This window comes from Gouania willdenowi, chromosome 17 (assembly GCF_900634775.1).
Source record: "Gouania willdenowi chromosome 17, fGouWil2.1, whole genome shotgun sequence".
Taxonomy (NCBI): Eukaryota; Metazoa; Chordata; class Actinopteri; order Blenniiformes; family Gobiesocidae; genus Gouania; species Gouania willdenowi.
Window position 1 is genome coordinate 18,258,717 of NC_041060.1, and position 21,075 is coordinate 18,279,791.

Below are 21,075 nucleotides of genomic sequence, written 5' to 3' on the forward strand. Positions count from 1 at the left end.
AGAAAGGAAATTCTCACATCTGAGGTGGTGCAAAACAAAGATGTGCTTTTTGACGGTGTGAAAACTGGACTTAAAGGTGCAGTTTTTGCAACATCCCTGTGTTTGCAGCATTTTGCTGTTTGCTGCGTGTTTGCCCCTGTCGGCCACCGTATAAAGGCGCTCATAGGTGACGTCTGCCCCCCTGTGTGCCCTGCGTACAACTTCTCCTGGAGATCTGGGAGAGGAAATATACCATTTATATCAGCATCAGTTGTTTGCACCCTTTAGGCAATAAATAACACACTAAAAGAACTATAACAAAAGAAAGCCTTAAACTACTAAATGTTGTCCATTGTCTGTGTTTATTATGCCTTTATCCAATTTCACCTATACTCCATTACATTACTGATGAAGTTTAAGGTATACTTTACATTTCAAAAGCATGAATGATTCACAGCAGCGTTCAGGGCTGCATTCCCGTGTGGGTGTGTGTGTGTGTGTGAACCTGTGAACTGCTCCTGCTCAGACGATAATAAAGTTTATTAGCGAGGTTACATAGTGTTCCGTGGAAGGAAAACCAACAGTCAAGTCAGTATTAAAGTGGGCTCTTTGAAATTCATTTTATCTTGTTTTAAAGATCAGTTTTGATCTGTTCTGAATGTGTGTCTGCGTATGCTTAAATGACAACTGAGGTTAGTTTAATACTTTATTTTCAGAAATCACACACAAATCCACACACTCAGATTTGCGTACACAAGGTCAGACCTGACGTGAGATCTGATCGTAGCGTACGCTCACGTCAAAATTTATAAAAAGTCCACCACGTCATCACGTGCTTGAAGATTATTATGTTGGAATAACTTAAATAGATTTTTTTTGGCTTTGCCCTAAAAATATAACATTTTTGGAGGATGTTCACCTGGTTATTGTCAGAATTCTGGATTATGACATATCTACTGTAAGTCATATGTATTACTTTACTTTGGCAGTATGACTGGGAATGTTGCGTCAAAAGAAGACAGGTATTTATTGAACATTTTGTTAGCAGCTTGTAAAAAAGCAATTACGAGAAAATGGTACAAACCAGATCCACCAACACAAGATGACTGACTGCTAATTGTGAATAAAATATATGTCATGGAGCAGTTGACCCATAAGATATGGACTCAAGGGGAACAATGCCGAGAAAAGTGGGAGAAATGGACTGTCTACACATCAACGACAGGATAAGGACTATCACATTGACATTATCGCAGGAACAAAATGTACAGAAATGGCAATCCAGCATCTTCTTTTTCTGATGTTGTTTTGTTTTGCTTTGTTTGCTTTTTGAATTTATATATGCTGCATTAAAAATAAATAAAGTATCAAAAAAAAAAAGTTTGCGTGAATATGGTCAAACGCATGTTGTATGCTCAGATCTGAACGTACAAACGGTTGATAAATGAGGGCCAATGTGAAGTATTTAAAGGGCCCATGTTACGCTAAATTAACTTTTCTGTGCTTTAAACATCATTAAGTGCTATTAGGGCTTCATACACATGCCCAAAGTGTTTTTTCATTGATTCTCTCACTTGTTAGTTAGAGGGTGATTTACTCCTTTCTTACTACAGGGTTAGCCCAAACGCCTCGCTCCAATTTGATGACGCGTTCCCACTTTGATGACAAATTTGACGCGGCACTGAGCTGGAGAAGCCGCGCCTCCAGGAAGCTCTCTGCCGTGATTGACATGTAAACAGACACGCCCACAAAGGTGAGCATGTCAGCGTCCTTCGCGCAGTGCTATGTATGTATTTTCTACAGTCTATGTATGTACCAGTGAACGCCCCGCCCCCACTCTCTGTCTCGTGTTTATAAAGCAGCATGAGTTCAGCTACAGAGTGGGTGGGAGCAGGGCGGGCCGTCCTCTGGCCCTACGTCACCGTGCGGGGAGGAGGAAGTCAGTGTCCCGTCTATAGACACGCCCATTCATGAATATGCATAAGTAGGCCGCAAATCAGCCCGTTTGTGTAAAGTTGCTCAGAAAGTGACTTTTCAGAGGCTAAAACTCTGGAAAACAGGTGAGTTTGGGAAAATAAACCTCAAATACTATGTTTTTGGGGTTCTTGGAACAAATGGAGATGGGTGAAAAATAGCATGATAATGCACCTTTAAACCATAATCCATGATGTTGATATACATGACTCTTTACCCATATCTTGTCCAGATATTTATAGGATTTGTAAACATAAAGCATCTGCTTTACACAATGAGACTTTGGACTTGGTTCAGATTACCCCTTGAGATTTATGGACTAGCTTAAATGTGTGTCTGGAGTCCAGGACTGTCCTATTGTCCAAGACAGGAACTCATAGAGTCAGACTCACAATGCCCTGCGCAATTACAGCGGACCCTCACTTCCTTCCTCTGAGGGTTACAACAGGAAGACAGTGAGTGCTGGATTAGTTGGAGTGTCTCTCTATTGTCTGTCTTGGGACTGGTTTTAGCTTCTGGTCCTGTGAGGTTTGAAATATTTAGGGCAGTGTTTTATTAAATGCTAAGAGCTTCATACTGTAATGGAAGGATGTAGAGTTGAACAGAAGGCCACTGAATACACACAGTTGTGATATTTTTAATTTAGCCTGAGGAGAAGTAGCTTGTCTTGTGTTTTATATATTATTTATGCTGCAGTTAGTAAACACACAGGCTGGGGAAGGGAGTCTTAGTGTTAGTGAGCTAAACTTACAAAGAAAACTGTTCCACATATACAACGAGCCCTGTGAAATTATATTTAGATCAGTTCTGATCTTGTGTAATATTGACACAAAGTTGAAAATGAAGGACGGATGTATAATGTAATAAAATGGCTTGAATATTAAATACTAGGGGTGTCCCCATCTAATTTTGATCAGTCCTATACCAGCCAGAAAACTAATATCGGATTTTATCGGACTGCATCTAAAATCTATTCTATATATTGTTTTTTTTGGATTTTTTTTTCAAAATCTATTTAATTTTTTTATTTCTTTTATTCAATCACAGAATATTCTTATTCTAAAAGGTTAATTATATGTTTTCCATTGGTTTATAATAAACGAGTCTATTTTTTTTAATAATCAAGCCTTTTGTAACATTCCACACCACAAAACAAGTAATAAAAGTATGTATGATTCGTGCTGATATCGTATCGATATCGACCAATACTCAAAGCTGCAACATCGGGTTCGTATCGGGACATCTCTATTAAATACAATTGATATTTCAAGACATTTAATGGTTTCTCAACAGATTTAGACAACTCAATAACCAAACTATTTGGTTGTAGACCCATTGAAAGTCAATCATGTCCCTCCAATACAAAGCCATGTGTGTGCTCTAGCAGTAAAGCTATTAATATGTTGCGATACGGCTTCAGAGCCCAGAGCAAGCCTTTGGATTCAATTGTAGCCGCAACTAATCTTTATTACTCTTTCACCTTGCCCGTCTTTTGTTTCTATTGTTAATTCCAAACTGAACAGCGCTTTTGGCTTTAAATGGATGTCTTCATTTGTCCCCCACTTCTCCCAGGACGGGGGTTAACAGGAAAAGGTCAGAATTCATGTTTCTCACAAAGACATTGGGGCTTTTGGTCAGGTTTGCTGCTAAAGTTAAACCAGACCAGAAAACATGTCTGTGTATATTACACTGTGTAAGAAATGTTGATGTTTTGACACCAAATTATAGATTTGATGTTATTATTATTCTTTATTTTCCTGTATTTTTGTTTGAACAATCACACAAAGTTTACAAAGGTTGGCATGCAACACAATTTGACAGATAAAATAATAAAGTAAATAGATGCCTGAGGTCTTGACGAGGCCTCTTTCTTAAAACAAAACTCAGAGAGAATAAATTTTTTTTTTAATAAAATTAACCTGAAAAAACAGAGAATAAATATTTCTTCCTTTAAAAAAATCAATCAAATCACACTCTTTTCCTTGTAGGATTATTATGTACGTAGTTTTATATATCAACATACATACCCAAATTCAACACATAAAAATTAAAATGTACCATAGTTATACTCAATTACCAGTACAAACTAAACTTAGATGGAGTTACAGAAATTCCTTAGACAACCTGAGCAGTTTTTTCTGCTTAATTGCCACTAAAAACTGTTATCTTCAAATCAAAAGTAAAAAAATGTACAATTCTTCCTTTATCTCAATAACATTAACTACTGTATATACAAAAGAACAAGGAAAGTATGCTGAAGGGGATGGGGTGCATGTTTAATTATAGATTATTTTAAACATTATCACACGTTAAAAACATAATCCACCTTTATTTTGCAGTTGCTTCTGGCTGCAACTTCCTGAATAAGATGATAAGTAATTAACTGTTACCATAAACCATTGTTTATTGTGGTTATTAATACCTTTTGGGATTACATTACATTTAATGTGTAAATGTATATACACTACATAAAGAGCTGCGCTTGTTATCGATTCAACACTAGCTAACTGCTACCTCCTTTATCAAACAGAGAGTTGTGCCAATAGTTGTATCTACACTAGCACATCCAGGATTAAAGTAGGTGTTTAGAGAGAAAAAGATTGTCTTTGAGCAAGAAAAAGCAGCTATGGAGAGAAAAAGAACTGAACTTTAACAAGAAGTTACATTTGGTCTGTTTAAAAAACAGTGCAGAGGCTTTTTGAGTCTGTTTAAAGACGATAGTGTATTAAACTGGGTTTACATCTGTGAGTTGAGTTTCTCTTGTGTGTGAGGATATCATAAAAGCGACTCCAATGCTGACCCCTACTCAAACCACCCCCTACTACTCAGGCATCCCAGGTCAGCTCAACCAGGAGAGCAGGGTTCACGCAGAGTGAAAGCACCAATAATGACAGGCAGCTCTCGCATAGGGCATACAGACATTAAAAAAAGGCTGTGGCTATCCGTACAGTTTCTGTATCATTATACCGACATTCTTTCTGTACGCAGCGCCCCTATTTGGCCAGTTTAGGTCACGTGATAGGAAAATTGTTGCGGTATTGGGTTATAACCTAACCCTAACCCTAAGACACTACGTACTTGTATTTCAGTAACGTACCAATTACACCGGGGGTTGTCCGTATGGCAACCATACAAATAGACGCTTTCTTAAAAAAACAAAAACAAAAACAAAAAAACATTTTCGCTGTCAACAAATTTGGATATCCTTAGCTGGGTTTCCATTACCCTTGGAAATGTGCAAAATCTAAATAGAATGTGACATATACTGTACCTGGTCACATGACCACTTCTCTCCTAGAAAACATGGCGCGGTACGTGTAAACGGAAGAGGAGACCAAGACATTTCTTAGTATTTTACTTAAAAATCATTACTGCCACATTAGACGTGAAACAACAAAGGAATGCAGAGTGTTATAACGAGGTTTGGAGCAAAGTCTCGCAAAGTTACGAGGCTCCTGCCCAAAAAAAAACCCTCATTGGAAACATGTTCAAAGCGCAACTATACTTTGTCCACATTTAGAAATATTGTTTTTATTTTGTGAAAATCTGCATTAGAAACACAGCTGCTACTGACGTGTTATAAGGCAGAAAAAACAACAATAATGAAGTCCAGGACTGTCTGGATCAGAAAAGGATTTTGTGCGACATGTTTCCAATCACACTCCACCTTTCCCATGTATTTAACCCCGCACCAGCACCAGTGTTAGAATATAGAGTTGCAGATTTAGTGTGAAAACCATCCTTAGAAAGAAAAAAAAAAAAGAATGCATCCCATCCCCCGGTACAGTGATTTATAACCATCTGAACCTGCCGCTTGTTTTCCCCATCACACCTTCCAGCTCTTTGAGGCCCTTGAGTTATGACTGGGGATTTTTGTGAGAAGATTTCACCATTATATTTGATTAAGTGCGGCGCGTGGACGACTCTGCACAGCATGGTTTTGCATCACAGCTTCCGATTCATCTTCCTTGGGGGGTAAAAAAAAATCAGGACTTTAAGTTAATTCCTGCACGCCTTCCTTCCCCACTGCAAACACCTCTATTATTCATTCATAGGCATTTATATTTTATTGGGTCTATTTTCAGCGCTCAATCCATTTTGTTGTCAGGGTGATGTCACCCACTGAATGTTTGGATGGCAGCAGACACAGAGCTCATTATCTACCCTCGTGATGAATATCTTATCATATTTTGTACCATAGTGATTCAACTTATCAGCATCCCCATATTTTCAATGATGCGAAACTATTCCTAATGCTTTTATTGAGAAAAATGATTACATGTTATTATCTCTGCTTAGAGAGTGTCGCGTTTTTAAAACTTTTGCAAGCAAACTTTTCCTTTGGAAATTAGAAAAACATAAAAGCAAAATCCCAGCATCATTGTTTTTGTTTGTCATTGGGTAAACAAGAGCTTTCTTACTGGCATTGTATTATGAAGAATGTGACTAAGGTGGGAATACTATTAGGCAATAGCTTATCTATTTACAGTGTGTAATCAGTCACAGTGATCACATATTGTGAAATGTGAGGGTTCACTTTACTGTTCTCTAATGACAACCTACGTGATCCATATGTCATAATTACTATAATCTTTAATAGTCATTGGGATTGTGACAAATTTTGGAGGTTAGTGGAAGAGGAGAATAAACCCTAAAACTTAACAATAAACTGTTGTTACATTTAATTTGTGAAATGTATTTTTATTTTTTTGTGAACTCTGTTTTAGTTTCTACAGTATATTCCTGTTTGTCTGTTGAATCTGTTAGTTTATGTTTGTTTATTGTCCATTTTTATTTGGTCTCACACAAGGTTGAACATGTGTCGATGTATGTAAGAATTTTACATGTTCTTACTGAAATTTTGATTATTATTATCTCATATAAAGGGGTGAGGGCCTTTCTATAAGCCTGATGGCTTTTCGACCTCTCCTGACACATTTTTGTATATGTTTCTGATTTAATTTGATGTCTTTCCTCATTGTGTATTAAACTAATCCAATTTACAGCTGAAATCCAGAGTTTCTGAGAAATCTATGTTTATGTATGATTCTTTTGAAATGCGAAAAAATAGCTAGCTAGTCTTTTACTATGGTCTACTGCTGGTGGTCATTCATATACATTAATGTATATAAGTCCCTCCTTTGTCCTATAGACCCCTATACAAATGGAAACGATCACAGAGTGCGCCCAGCCAATCGTCTTCGACTTCCTGTTTTTGAGACTGTCAATCAAAGTGAATGTGGAACTGTGCACGGAAACAAGGCCGTGCGTCATAACAGCAAACAGATCAATATGATTTTGGCTCTTACCTGACCCATAGACCTATAACAATGTGACCTTAATATGTTCCGCGATGCGCGTGCAGAAAAGTAGAGGCGTGGCTTCTGGTAGATTGGCGGAGGAAGTGAGGCTGTTGAGGGCGGGACATTGAGACGTTTCTCAGAAACTCCGGATATCAGCTTTAAATAAAATAAAATAAATAAAAATACAGAAAACAAATGTGAATATAAGCAGGAGAAGCACGATATCTGTGAGACAGTGAATGCTGTGGGGAAAATAAGAGGAACTATCGTGGGAATCAACCAAAGATTGACAAAAATAGCTCATGTTTCAATCATCTTTGATTGGTTCACTCCAAAAACGTTGACTCCAGAAAAAAGCGAGCGTTTCTTCATCGTCTTTTGTTTTGAATATCTCAGTTTTAACGCAAAACTACTAAATGTGCAATGAGTCTCTACTAAGTAACACATGTTTGCTGTCAAGTTAGCGTACATGCAAAACATTTTTATGCTTCAGTAAATCAAGCACTAAGACTGATGAGGAATGTGGATTAAACAAATACTATTTGTGTAAATTAATAATTTAAGTACCTACTACCAACGTTTAAAATGTTTCTTCAAGTCTGGATAAATAATTACAGGTGGCTGTAAACTGACTTGTTCTAAAAGGAGTGATGCAAGCTCAGGAAGGGCTTCCTTCCCCTGACTTCAGGTATTTTTAACCAGCTTGTTGTTTGTCTTGAAGACCTCTTTGACACCAGCAGGAAGAGCTTAGTGATGTGCATCTGGAAAAAGCATTAAAGCAAGTTTGTGAGTGAGTCCAAAGCAAATCCCGGAGGAACAACATTGTCGACTTCCAAAGTAGGAAATGATCACTAACTGGGAGCTTTGCAGAAATCAAACATTACCACTGGAACAAATTCTGCTTTCATTAATTTAGAATACTTGTGCAGACATGGAATCAAGTTTGGTATTAGGAAATTAAAGAGATAAGAGACTTTTATTCATCCTACAGTGTGGATATTTGGGTTGTTAAAGCAGCAAGAAGAATGTAAGAAAAGAGCAGTTCATACATTGGGAATAAACAACTGAAACATGAGTAACAAGAATAGAAATAATACTAATTCCATCAAACTCAAGTCATCCATCTCAAATTTTCTAACGACAGATTATGGATCAAGAGATTTCTAAAGGTTTATTATCAATAACATATTTTCCCACATATATGATCTCTTTTTCTCATCCTTTCAAACCTATTTCACCAAAACCGATCAAACACTGTTATTTATTCCCCTTCAAAATACGACGACATTTAGCTCACTCAGCACCCTATTGAAATATGCCTTTGTCAGCTGACTGAGACGCCATTAATCAAGGCAATGCATTTTAACTTTGGGATATTGAAGTTCTATAAGATGGAATTGTCAGTGTGTTGTATTGTGTAGTTTACAAATGTTTAAAAGTTGAAGTCAGAAATGAGTCATTTGTGCAACCACTGCAATCCCTGCAGTTCTTTGTGTACCTAAGTGCACAAAAAAGCCACAAATCACCTCTGACAAAAACTAAATCTTTGAGTCACTATCTCTGCTGGAACAGCTTCCTGTTTTTGGTGGGAAGTCAGAGTTCTGTGTAATCTCTTTGAAGCACACTTTGACTGGGGTTCGTACTTTTCCTGTTTGCACCCGTAAAAAGATCAAAGTGTGAACGTTTTTCTTGGGAGTAAATGATGGGAAGGGGTTAAGTTATTAGAACATGGAAGATCAATTGGTGCCAGTCTGGGAGTAAATGTCCCCATTTGAACTTCACATTTACATGTCCCATTGAAGGACTCAAACTAATCGTCAGGTCTTTTCTTCACTCGTGCCCTCCATATATTCTACAAACATTCTTGTAACTTGCCGTTTGTTTTGTACATGCGAGCAAAACATCTCTTGGGAATGTTGCTCAGAGCCAAGCTTTAGTGCCAGCGCTGTAATCCAGCTAAACATTGCTTCCCTGGGGTTTGCCTGTCAGTCACAGTGCCCACACATCCCTGTAGGAAGGTCTTTTTTTGTCCCTTTTTTCCTGATCCAACAACAGTGGGATAAATCAAATCCCAGCCTCTGGGTCCTCCATCATGAGCAGTGTCACGGCAGCAGTTACACGTCATGTATTACAGGCGTCCAAACGCAACAAAAACATCACTAGTGTTAGTTTTCACTATTGAGAATTAACTTTTTATATCGACTTTACATAGAGCGAAACCCTGCCTGTGTAAAAATACATCCAAATGTAGATAAATGTTTCCTTATGATAACTATCACTCTACTCATCGCTCTTCTATCCTAATCTTCTGAAAAGCCTGGGAGCCAGTTTGCTGCATTGAGATTAAAAGAAAAACGCAACCGTCTTTTTTATTAGTTGTGCTTTTCCTGAGGTCAGGATTCAGAGGGAACATTTTCGCATTCCTACAATGAAAGAGGATAGTATCACTTATGGAATGTTGCTTTTTTTAAACTGCTTAAGACTGCTCTACTGTAAAGTGTCTTGAGATACAATTGGTTATGATATGGCGCTATACAAACAAAAGATTGATTGATTGATTTTTTTTTTTTTTTTACACACAGCTGCTTCACAGAACACAATACAACACACTGTGTGATAGATAAAGAAGAGCCGCAATAATAAAACCACAGCATTTAAATTAGCTTCATTCATAAAAGGATAGAGCTGAAAGTGCAATGCTTCTTCATTATTACAGACGAGTACATTGTTTGTCTTGATTATCCTTTGTTTACTACATTAGAAGTTTTAGCTCCATCACAGAAATGGAATTAGAGATTAAGAGAATTAGGAGAAATGACCCTGGATTAAAGCGTTCATTCATCTGATGTATTGTTTTCACAAGCTTGACACAGAAATGCTTTCAGTGTAAAATGCATTTATGGATGGGTTTGTAATGTATCGACTGTCTGCACATGCTTTCTTCAAGCCCGTGATATTTATTTATAAAACTGAACATCTCCTGCTGGTTTGTCTGGAAAAACTGGGGTGATGTCTTCAAGTTTACTTTTCCTGTGAGCCACTGGGGCAGGACAGTGAACAGTATAGAGGGGAACGAAAGATGTACTGGTAATAGTGCGTTACATAGACTATTATCTCTGGGGTCAATTTGAACCCATTCTATTTTTCCCTAATTTGATGGAATTGATTAAGCATACAATTATCATTAGGGTATTTTTCATTGGGCTGAATGCATATTGCATGCATTAGTGTTGCTCTGGGGTCAGTTTGACCCCAAACTGTTTTAACTGTGTAAAACTGTGTTTGGAAAAGGTTTACAGACAATGAGGTTTTGGAACAGCTCTTTCACAGTGAAAGTGACGTAGATGAGAAAGTGTCTGAGGCAGAGGGCTTTATAGTGAATAATCCCAAATATTTTACCAAAAAGGAGATAAAGATAAGTAAATAAATGTGTTTATCACAGGAATAATCAGTATGGTTCATTCATGGTGGCGCTGCAGGAAAGGTCATATCATCACCACAACCAATAGGGTTCATACTCTTGTGGTCATTAATGTTGTTAGTAAATTTGACAAGATTTGGATAAAAACTATTCAAGATAATCTAATTGCAATGTAAAAGTTTGGTCTGATGGTGGCGCTAGAGAACAGATCAATGTTTCATTATCAAGGGGTTATTTATGTATTCAATAACTAAACAAAGTGCCTGATAACAATTTTATGAAAATCATTTTCTGGAGGCAAATATTCCTGGGGTCAGATTGACCCCACAGGTAAATATTGTTAGTAATATCTGAGGATAATAGGAGGGTTAAGAGTTGTTCGTTTTTACACGCAGTCATTGCACGAATTGAGGTTATATTGATAATACGTAATTGATATTTTATTTTCCATACCAGTCCTTTTTTAAGAGTTCAATCTCTACCCACAGCTGTAAGTTTTAAACCCACAAATCTATAGTTACATCTGCCCTATTAGTAACTGATGACGTTTGAAGACAAGCCGTGTTTCTTCACACACACACACACACACACACACACACACACACACACACACACACACACACGTCATACGCACACTCTCCAGTATCTCAGTAAAACAGCCTCCTCTCAACATCCTTGTTAGATCTGCTGCCTGAGGCTCAAACTACTGAGATTACACATATTATCAACTCATCAGAAGAAAACACACGATGCAAATCCTGCGTGGTGCTCGAGTCTTTAGCAGATTGTTCAGTCGATATGTAGAAGATACTGACATGTACAACTTAATCGTGTCAGTAATCAAATTCACTGATGAGATGACAGCATTCCATAGTGAATCAAGTAGGAATACTAAGGAAAACCATTCAGGGTGACTTATTGTTTGTCTTTCAAAGTCTATCAAACATGTTTTCTTTTTGTTTTTCTTGCCATCTATTTTGACTGTCTACTCATGGATTGATAACAATATAGGGTAACACTTTATAAATAACCATCATCTATAAAGGGTAAATAGATAGTTAATTAACCTTTAGTTATTAGTTATTTATTGTTAACAAACAATGAAATGATAGTTAATAATGATTTGTAATGCTATAATTCATGTTATATGAGCAGTTTATTGATGCACACATTATAAAATATTATACATTTTATAAAGTGTTTGTTAATGATTCACAAATTATTCGTAAACCTTGGTTTATGGTTTATAAAACATCTATAATGTTTAGAGAGACATGGACCAGATATTTGTTAATGGTTTATAAATGTTTTATGAAGCATCTATTACCATTATCTGGATGGTTATTATAAAGTTGGAACTGAAGATTATAATCCCTTACTAATGCTTTATAAAGCATCTATAAACATGTTTTAGATTTAAATTTAGTTCCAACTTTATATGTTTTATAAACCAAAAATCAAGGTTTACTAATCCTTTGTTAATCATTAACAAACACTTTATAAAGTGTATAATATTTTATAATGTTTTCATCAATAAACTGTTCATTTAACATCAATTATAGCATTACAAATTATTAAAAAAAAAAAAAAACGTGATGACTTTGTTCATTGTTTAACTGTAAATAACTATTAACTAAAGGTTAATTAACCATTATTTAGCTATTATGGATGATGGTTATTATCAAGTGTTAACCAATATAGTTAGTGAAATCTATGCTTTTTTGCTGTATAAGGTTATGAGTTAATACAGACTGTTTCCTCTCAGTCTAAACCAGAAAAAAAGAGCTCAGTCTTTACACTGAGATAGATTTTTAATGTTTTTATTGATTTCAAACTGTTTAATGTTTACATTTTATTGTTGATTCTTTTTATTCTGTTAAAAAAAGTCCATTGAACTGCCTTTTGTATGAAATGCGGTGTGAAAATGACTGTGCCTGTCTGTCTCCTCTCTGATATATTACACCTTGCTACATTCGCTCACTGTAGTTTTAAGGCAAGACAATTTGTCTGCATATGAATGAGCTGCTGCCCTGTGAGTTAGATCCACTTTGACAATTCAAAATGTGCCTAAACCAAACACAATACCGTGCTTGAGTACAATGGAGCTAATTTGGACCTCAAACACCAAAACTTTTGGGTTTTCCAGGCTTTCATTTTTATGCCTAAGTGCTTTTTGACAGTAATTGCTGTGGAATGAGAAGTCAATTTGTGGTTTTTTCCCCCCTGCATTTTCTATCTCTATTCTACTTTCACAACTAATTTCTGTCTTGGCTGAACCCTGTAGTTTTGGACAAAATGCTGTTGTAACTTATTACATTTGTTCGACTTTTACATTTCACTTCAACAGATCTTTCTTTTCACTCTCACATGAAGATAAACACTTTGGCATGTATTTAACTTTTTAAATGACTGTAAATACTGCAAATCCTTGTTTAACTGACTACATTTTCAGTTCTGAATTTTGGCCGTGATGTGTATTTTATTTGTTTTTATGCTTTTATGGGGATTTTCCTTTTAACCATTATAGTTTTTTTCCCCTAACTACAGAAGCGACAAGTCTGTGGTAGCCTTTATAATCTTCATCAAATTTTGTACTAACATGTCTTTGTAATCCTTTGCTTTCCAGGTGGATTTGGGCTTCCTCAGGTTTGTCACAGCCGTGGGGACACAGGGTGCGATCTCCAAAGAAACCAGGAAGCACTATTACGTACGTGCTTACAAAGTGGACCTGAGCTCTAACGGAGAGGACTGGGTCACTGTGAAGGAGGGCTCAAAGCAGAAGGTAATGATTAGTCAACAAGTATCGACATGTAATAAAGGAGTCTCTATTTTGTTTAATTAAATAGAATAATTTCCCTTCCTTAAAAGAAGTCAAAGCTTTGTCTTTCTTTTTGACGTCAGACAACTCAAGGTATTAAAAAAAAGCAGCCTTTTTTTCTAAATTTTTTTTTTTGTGTTGGAAATCTGGCGTGGGGGCGGGGCGTTCGCCAGTACATACATAGACTGTAGAAAATACATACATAGCACTGCGCGAAGGATGCTGAATTATGCTCACCTTCGTGGGCGTGTTTGTTTACATGTCAATCACGGCAGAGAGCTTCCTGGAGGCGCGGCTTCTCCAGCTCATTGCTGTGTCAAATTTGTCATCAAAGTGGGAACGTGTCATCAAATTGGAGCGAGGTGTTTGAGCTCACCCTGCAGTAAGAAAGGAGCAAATCACCCTCTAACTAACGATTGAGGGAATCAATGAAAAAACACTTTGGGCATGTGTATGAAGCCCACATAGCCCTTTTATGACGTTTGAAGTGCAGAAAAGTTGATTTAGCGTAACATGGGCCCTTTAAAGAAGAAATATTTTTGTTACCAAAGTTGATAACAGAAAGATAAAAACCTATTGCTGATGTCATTGTTGGGCTTGCAATAGAAAATGTATAGTTTTAAGTCGTAGCTAAGATGCTCTGGCTTTCAGAATAATAGAAGGTTGGACATTGCTTCTTTGTTGAAGACTTAATTAATATTTTTGTGATGTCTGTTCACAGATCTTTCAGGGGAACCACAACCCAACAGATGAAGTTCGCTCCTTCCTACCAAAACAAACTCTAGCTCGCTACATTCGTATCCGCCCCATGACGTGGGAGCAGGGCATCTGTATGCGCTTTGAGATCTACGGCTGCAGAACTTCCGGTAACATTAACATTCAATCTGACTAATACCCAGAATTTGCCAATTTCAGTTCATTTTCCCTTAATTCTTAATGAACATACCTCCTTTCATGAAGCAACAATGCCTTATGTTACACAAAATGTGTTATTGACATTAGATCATGAACATTTGACTCCCTATTTTGGTCTGTTGCTCATAAAATAGGCGTTAATGACCAGTGTTGCGGATAAGTTGCTCTACTTACTAGTTACTCGGATAACTAGTAAGTAGATATTACAATATCTTTGTAATACAAAGATATTGTAATATCTTTGTATTACAATATCACCGTTTTTTAAATTGTAACTGAGTTACACTACTTTGAGTTACTTTTGGTCCAGAACACTAATTATATCACACTGATAGTGTTACAATAACATCAATCTAAGTTTTGTTTCAAATACTTCTGCTGTTTCAGGAGCAGGAAGCTTTTTTTTGTTCCCCATAAGTTATATTTAATTATAATTATCTTTTTTCCTCAAATAATTGCAAACTGTGAGAAAACAAAGACAATATGCACTTAAAATAAATATGTATATAACGAGTTACTTTTCACTCTTATAATGAGTTACACTACTGAGTTACTTCAAAAAGGAATATATTACTGTAATATATATTACAAAAATAACTAGTTACTCCCAACACTGTTATTAACTACAGATGCTGTGGTTAGAAAGCTTTATGTTCTAAAGCTCCCACAGGGAGGCACTGGATTTATTCCAGACAAGTATAGACACATTTATGGTGGCCCATTACTCATCTTCTAACATCACACTAAACTAAGTCTTTGATGTATCCTAGAAGAAACACTTTAGAAGGTGATTTAGAAATGTGTTATGATGCAGTTAGGAGGGCGTGCACATACGGTGCACAGGTATTACACGTGACAGAGTCATCAATCATACTCTAAAACTTGATCCTCACTCTCATCTATTTTAATCTAAATCCCAAACTAAACTCTTAATCCTAAACATGTGATTTGAAAGTATGATGAAATGCATGGAAGAAAAGCTCCCTGTCTTTCTCATTCAAGCCATTGTTTTCAATCCCGACCAAGGGATGCATTTTGTATTCATGAGATTAGTAAAAAAAAAAAAAAAAAAGTAAGCAGTCTTTCTGTAGGAGATTTCTATAAAGAACACGAACAGAATGCCTTCACAGTGTGAACGAATGTAGATATCGGAGAACATGTGGATATAACCATTTGAACAAGTAACCCAGTGACAATGACTGTTAAAACATCCTGTTTGTGCTTAATGGATTTGATTAAGTGTACAATGCTTTTCTTTCTTTTCTCGTATGTATCTAATCATAATCCTGGAATGATACATTGTAGCATCATAGACTCAGAGTCACAAGTTTCTTATTTGTCAGGGAGTTTGGTAGATTTAAAATGCCCAGTAGGTTGGACTGTGAATTCTACTGATCTTATGCTCTTACGATGCAAGACAGTTACATAGATCTTAACCTTCAACACAGTATATACAGTATTCTACAATTGAATAAAATAAATAAAAAATGAATTGGGTAAAGAAAAAAAAAATATCGGAGAATCCGGAAATTTGAATTCGATATCCGATATATTCCTTTTTCATGCTAATATTGGACCAATATTGATATCTGATCGGGACACCCCTACTAGTTCAGTTACTTGTCTTTGTTTTTAGTACACACTTAGGAGCTCATACAGGAAAGCTCTAGTTGAGTGGCATTTCAACATACGCCATCCGCATTAGGCGAATTCAGTTTTTTTTTTGGATTGCAATCTGCTTTACAAGTCCTCAGGTTCTTTTTTTTTTTTTTAAAGAAATCCCCAGGTTCACATTTTTTACAGCATTGAGCAAATATGTTTGACTTTAGTGGACGATGCCATGCTGACATAACTGTCTGTTTTTTTAATCTTAACGTGGATCGCAGAAATGCTTTTACACTTGCTGCCAAAGTTCTAGTTTAAACAATTATTTTATTATCATGTCAATGCAGACACCCCAGTTTAAAACACTGTTGCATAAGTGATTATTGAAGTATTGGCCTTTTAAAATGGCCATGCAGCGAAAACAAGAACCCGACAGATATGGGATTTTTGGGGCCAGTACTGATATTGACAGTTTTTAAACTCTGATATCTGATGTATCTGCCAATAATCGGTCAATAACCGTTCTATTGGTTATCAACATAAGTCTCGTTATAAGGCCCAAAGGGCTGAAGGGACAGTTCTAGGAGTCCCATGGTGGTGTCATAAGGCAGTTGACGAAACACCATAAAAACAGGGGTCGCCTACTTGAAAAACCATTGTAGTCCCAAGTTCTGAATCATACAGACCTGACCCCAGATGAACAATGTCTGAAGGGAGTTACTAGCAACCCTACATAAGAAACAGGAGGGAATTACTGCAGAGGGAGTAGCTTCACCATTTACGGTAATTGGTTGGGCTCTGTTAAAACCTATTTATATTTTTTAATTATTATTATTTTATTTTGAGTTTAGCACAAAAAAAGATTAGAGGCTGTGGTAAATAAACATGTGTGTATATATATATATGTCCAGAAAACAAGAAGAAAACAGCCTGTTCTTTTTACTTTGTATGCAAAGTGCTCGTATTCTAATGGGAATAATTTGTCAGGCTTTTATCTAACGTCAGGATTCTTTGACACACAGAGGAAAAACATTAACCTTGGACAACTTGTGCCAGCACTTCAAACTAATACGAATTGTGTGATTTTACACACCTAATGCATGGGTTTTTTTAACACATTTGGTTTTGGGTTTGGTTTTGGTTTTCACTAAAATTACTAATTTAATCCTAGTACAGTAGAGAAGTATATAAGGATAGTGTCATCGGTCTAAAACAAAGCATGTGATCAGTGCCCTCAAGCAAACAGTAATTAGACATGAACACAAAAGCTCCATTGTCCTGTTGAGTCATCAGTGAGATATTGTCTGTGATTTGCTCTGTTGCACGACACAGACTTAGAGTTCATGGTAAAAGAAGACAGTCCTCCTCCACAAGCAGAAGAAACAGTCTTGAAACAGATGGTGAGGCCCTCACAGAGTGCTCATCTCCACAGCATGGCTTCAGTTATGCATTACACGAGGAAAAGATCAAACACTCTACATTTCCAGGAATAATCGAAGTATATACTAACCCCAGGCAAGGAGAGATGGAGCAGCACCCTCATTTTTTTCCTAAATTATCATAGCTAAGCACTCCGCTCAAAAGAACTCAATCTGGAGATTTTAGCACTGCAGCAGTACCCTGGGGACGTCAACTAAAAGTGCTGACATCATTAATGTCAAGATACCGAAAGTAGTGACACTTTTCTTTATCACACCGTACCAATTTTTAAAACTTCTCCATCCACCACTTTCTCGTGCATTGATCTCGCTGTAACTCCCTTTACAGACTACCGATGTTCTGGCATGTTGGGGATGGTCTCCGGACAGATCTCAGACTCTCAGATCAGCGCCTCATCTTTCGCTGACAGAGGCTGGGTGGCGGAAAACTCACGCCTGCTGACGGGGAGGTCCGGCTGGACGGGGCAGCAGACCAAGCAACCCTTTAGAAACGAGTGGCTACAGGTGAGAACTGAAGATCCACAGTGGGATAATTGGATATACAACCTTATTGTGTGAAGACAAACTGTTTTGACATTCAGCTTGCTTAAGTACCTTTGAGAAAGATCATTTACACCAAAAGAAGACATCTCAAGAAGCGCAAAAAGTGCAAAATCTCCTCTTAAGCCAGTTATTGGCAGTTATCTGGATCATTGATTCTGACCTACCATAATCATTCACACTTTAAAGGCTTGGAAGAAATATCTATCCCCATTAATAACGATACAGTAGGTCCAAATGTGTGGATACCTCCATTTTTTTTTAAAGAATTGCAATTACATGTACAATCTGTATCTGATTCGGATTTAACTAAAAATTTCATAAATATCGGTCAATTACGAATTCATTTTTTTAAACTGATCCAGAGTCAATATATTTATCTGGATTCCCTCCGAAATGTAACAGAATCTTTCATGGTTTAAGTTCTATTTTCCTGGTTCCTTTCCATAGATATATTGTCTTTAATCTGCACACCTATTGTTAATAGTGTATAACTTTTTATTCTTGGATTTATCCCCTCAAGTTGATGATTTAGGATGTAGGAAGTCATTATGTGCTTTGCTAGATAAAGATATGTGCCGCGATTCTTTGGTGGCAAACTCTTGATGTCTTTCATATAGGCCAAATTAGTCATCCTTTGTCATTTCACTAAGCCTAACTTTAACCACCTGGCAGGTTGATCTGGGCCAGGACAAGATGGTGAGTGGCGTGTTGATTCAAGGAGGTAAACACCGTGACAGGAACGTCTTCATGAAGAGGTTCAAAGTGGGCCACAGTCTGGATGGAGAAGAGTGGACCATTGTGAAAGAGGAGAACAGCACCAAGCCCAAGGTTGGTTTACTTTCACTAAACATCTGTCAGATAATAGAGATCCACTCAGATTCTGACCGTTGACGTGAAGAATATTGTTCTGTCGACGCAAGCAGGAGGGTTTATGTCACAGGAAAGCAGTGAAATGTTGTAGGGAAGCGTTTGGTTCTTCTTTGCAACTTGTAGAGTTTTCATTGGGTCAGAGTGTGACACAAACAAAAAGGAGAGAAAACAACCAGCCTAGTTAAAATGGTATTAAAAGTGCTTAGATAGTACCAAAGGTCTGGTCCTCCCGAGTCCGAATGTGTGCTTGGTTTTTGGATAGAGTCTGAAATGGTAAATGGTAAATGGACTTGATTTATATAGCGCCTTATCACCACACTGAAGCAGTCTCAAAACGCTTTACACATCAGCTCATTCACCCAATCACTCTCACATTCACACACCAGTGGGACAGGACTGCCAGGACTGCCATGCAAGGCGCTAGTCGCTGGACGCTCTGGAAGGTCGGTGTTTTCCTCCTGGGTAACCTCTGTCAATAGTATTTTATTTTGAAAATCATCCCCCCTATTTCCGTTGTGCTGTGGCGTTTGTTGGTGTGTTGTGACTTTTGTTGGTGTGTTGTGTTGTTGGCCCTGCTGGGCTACCGCACATACTGGCCTTTGTTACAAATAAAGCCGCTTTAGAGGAACATTTGGAGTTTTATTGTTAATCTGTGATTAACTTTGCTTGATATAGACCAGTGGTTCTCAAAATCATTTCGCTCAAGTACCCCCTTTCTCTAACTTTTGAATCCCTGTACCCCTTTGTCCGACGACTACATTTTGCTCAGAATGTGTATTTTGTAGTTGTCTGTTCTTTTTATTATTCAGCATATCTTTTTTCTTGTTTTGTATGTTTTTGTTGTCTTTTTGTGAGTTACTGGTAATATTTAACTTGACTATCATGTTTAACTTAAACCAAACATAAAACCACATATTTGTAATGCTTTAATTTGTTAATTTTCCTTTCTCTCGCTCTTTCTCTAGTACCTCCATTTTCAAAACAGTGATATAGATGACATTCTACAGAGAAGGCATTGTAATAGAAATGAATAAAAACAGAACGTTATTCAGGTTATATATAATGTATGCAATCTCTATCAAATACATTTAAGCCTCAGATTTCACAGACTCAAAATGAAACATTAATGAGATATGAAAGACACAGAGGCTGCTTTGGTTGAACTGAAACCTGTGTATTACATCCATTAAACTGCAGCTTTAACATGAATTCCATCTGCAGAAGGATATTGGTGTCACTGCAGAGAATATCCCACTTCCTTTCCTCATCTGGCTCTTTCGGTGTGACATCCTCCTCTATGTGTTCCAGATGGCTTGGAGGAGGACGAGGCTGACCGTTAGACTCCTGCTGATTTACTGCAGACAGACATTTAGATGTTCTTCCTCACGGCTCGTTTTTCTCTGTGTTTTCATAAAAAATCTCTTCAAAAGATGAAGGCAGGAAGGTTCAGCTGAAGCATCAGCTGCTATATGTATTTATGCCATTAATGACTGAACAATACATGCAAGGTATGTTCAGGAACTATCTTTGTAGATACAACCAATCATGTGGTTTTATTTACAGTCGGTCACATTGAAACTGCTTCATCCTCAACAAACAGGAGTGCATTTGTGCTCAGTGTCCTGCCGTTTGGCTCCTCGTCTGACTGTAATCATATTCATCTGTTCTGTTTCATGCTTTCATATGAAAGGAAGGTTTCTGCTTCTGGTTTCCTTACCGTCGTCTGTGTTTGCTTCTTTTCACGTTGTTTAGGCTCTTATCAAAGCGACCAATGTTGGATCAAAAACTCCCCACATCAATGTTTGCGTTACACATGGCTAGCATCGTTTAATAGTTTATGCCGAGCTTTGAGCGTGGAGGAAATGCAGAAATCGGTTGCAGGTGTGAGCAGACAGATTTGTCAAACATTTGTTCACGTGGAGCCCAAATATTTTACCCTCCACTTGAAATGATGCAAAACAAAAGTGAAATATTCCTGCAGGTCTGAAAAAAACAAAAACAGATCAAAGTTAGTACTTTGTGAAGGGACTTTATAAAAAGCTATTTTCCCCCTTTTAACACAGCAGAAACTTAGAGTACCAAGATCCTGAGGGTTTGGGGAGAATGCAAATTAAAAAAAAATCCATGATTATGGGTGGGGCTTCTGGAGCATTTAAAACACACCTAGTCTGTACTATAAAATCTCCAAAGAACAATCTATGCTATGCT

The 21,075-nt window shown here is 37.2% G+C and overlaps 1 protein-coding gene across 1 annotated transcript in view; it reads left to right on the forward strand.

The window, feature by feature from the left end:
• LOC114479138 (neuropilin-1a-like) overlaps nt 1-21,075 on the forward strand; it is a 99,097-nt gene that overhangs the window by 58,688 nt on the left and 19,334 nt on the right. The window contains exons 7-10 of the mRNA XM_028472654.1: nt 13,304-13,459; nt 14,217-14,361; nt 17,783-17,958; nt 18,670-18,825. Of these exons, the coding sequence (XP_028328455.1) occupies nt 13,304-13,459; nt 14,217-14,361; nt 17,783-17,958; nt 18,670-18,825 (633 nt within the window). The remainder of the gene's footprint in view (nt 1-13,303; nt 13,460-14,216; nt 14,362-17,782; nt 17,959-18,669; nt 18,826-21,075) is intronic.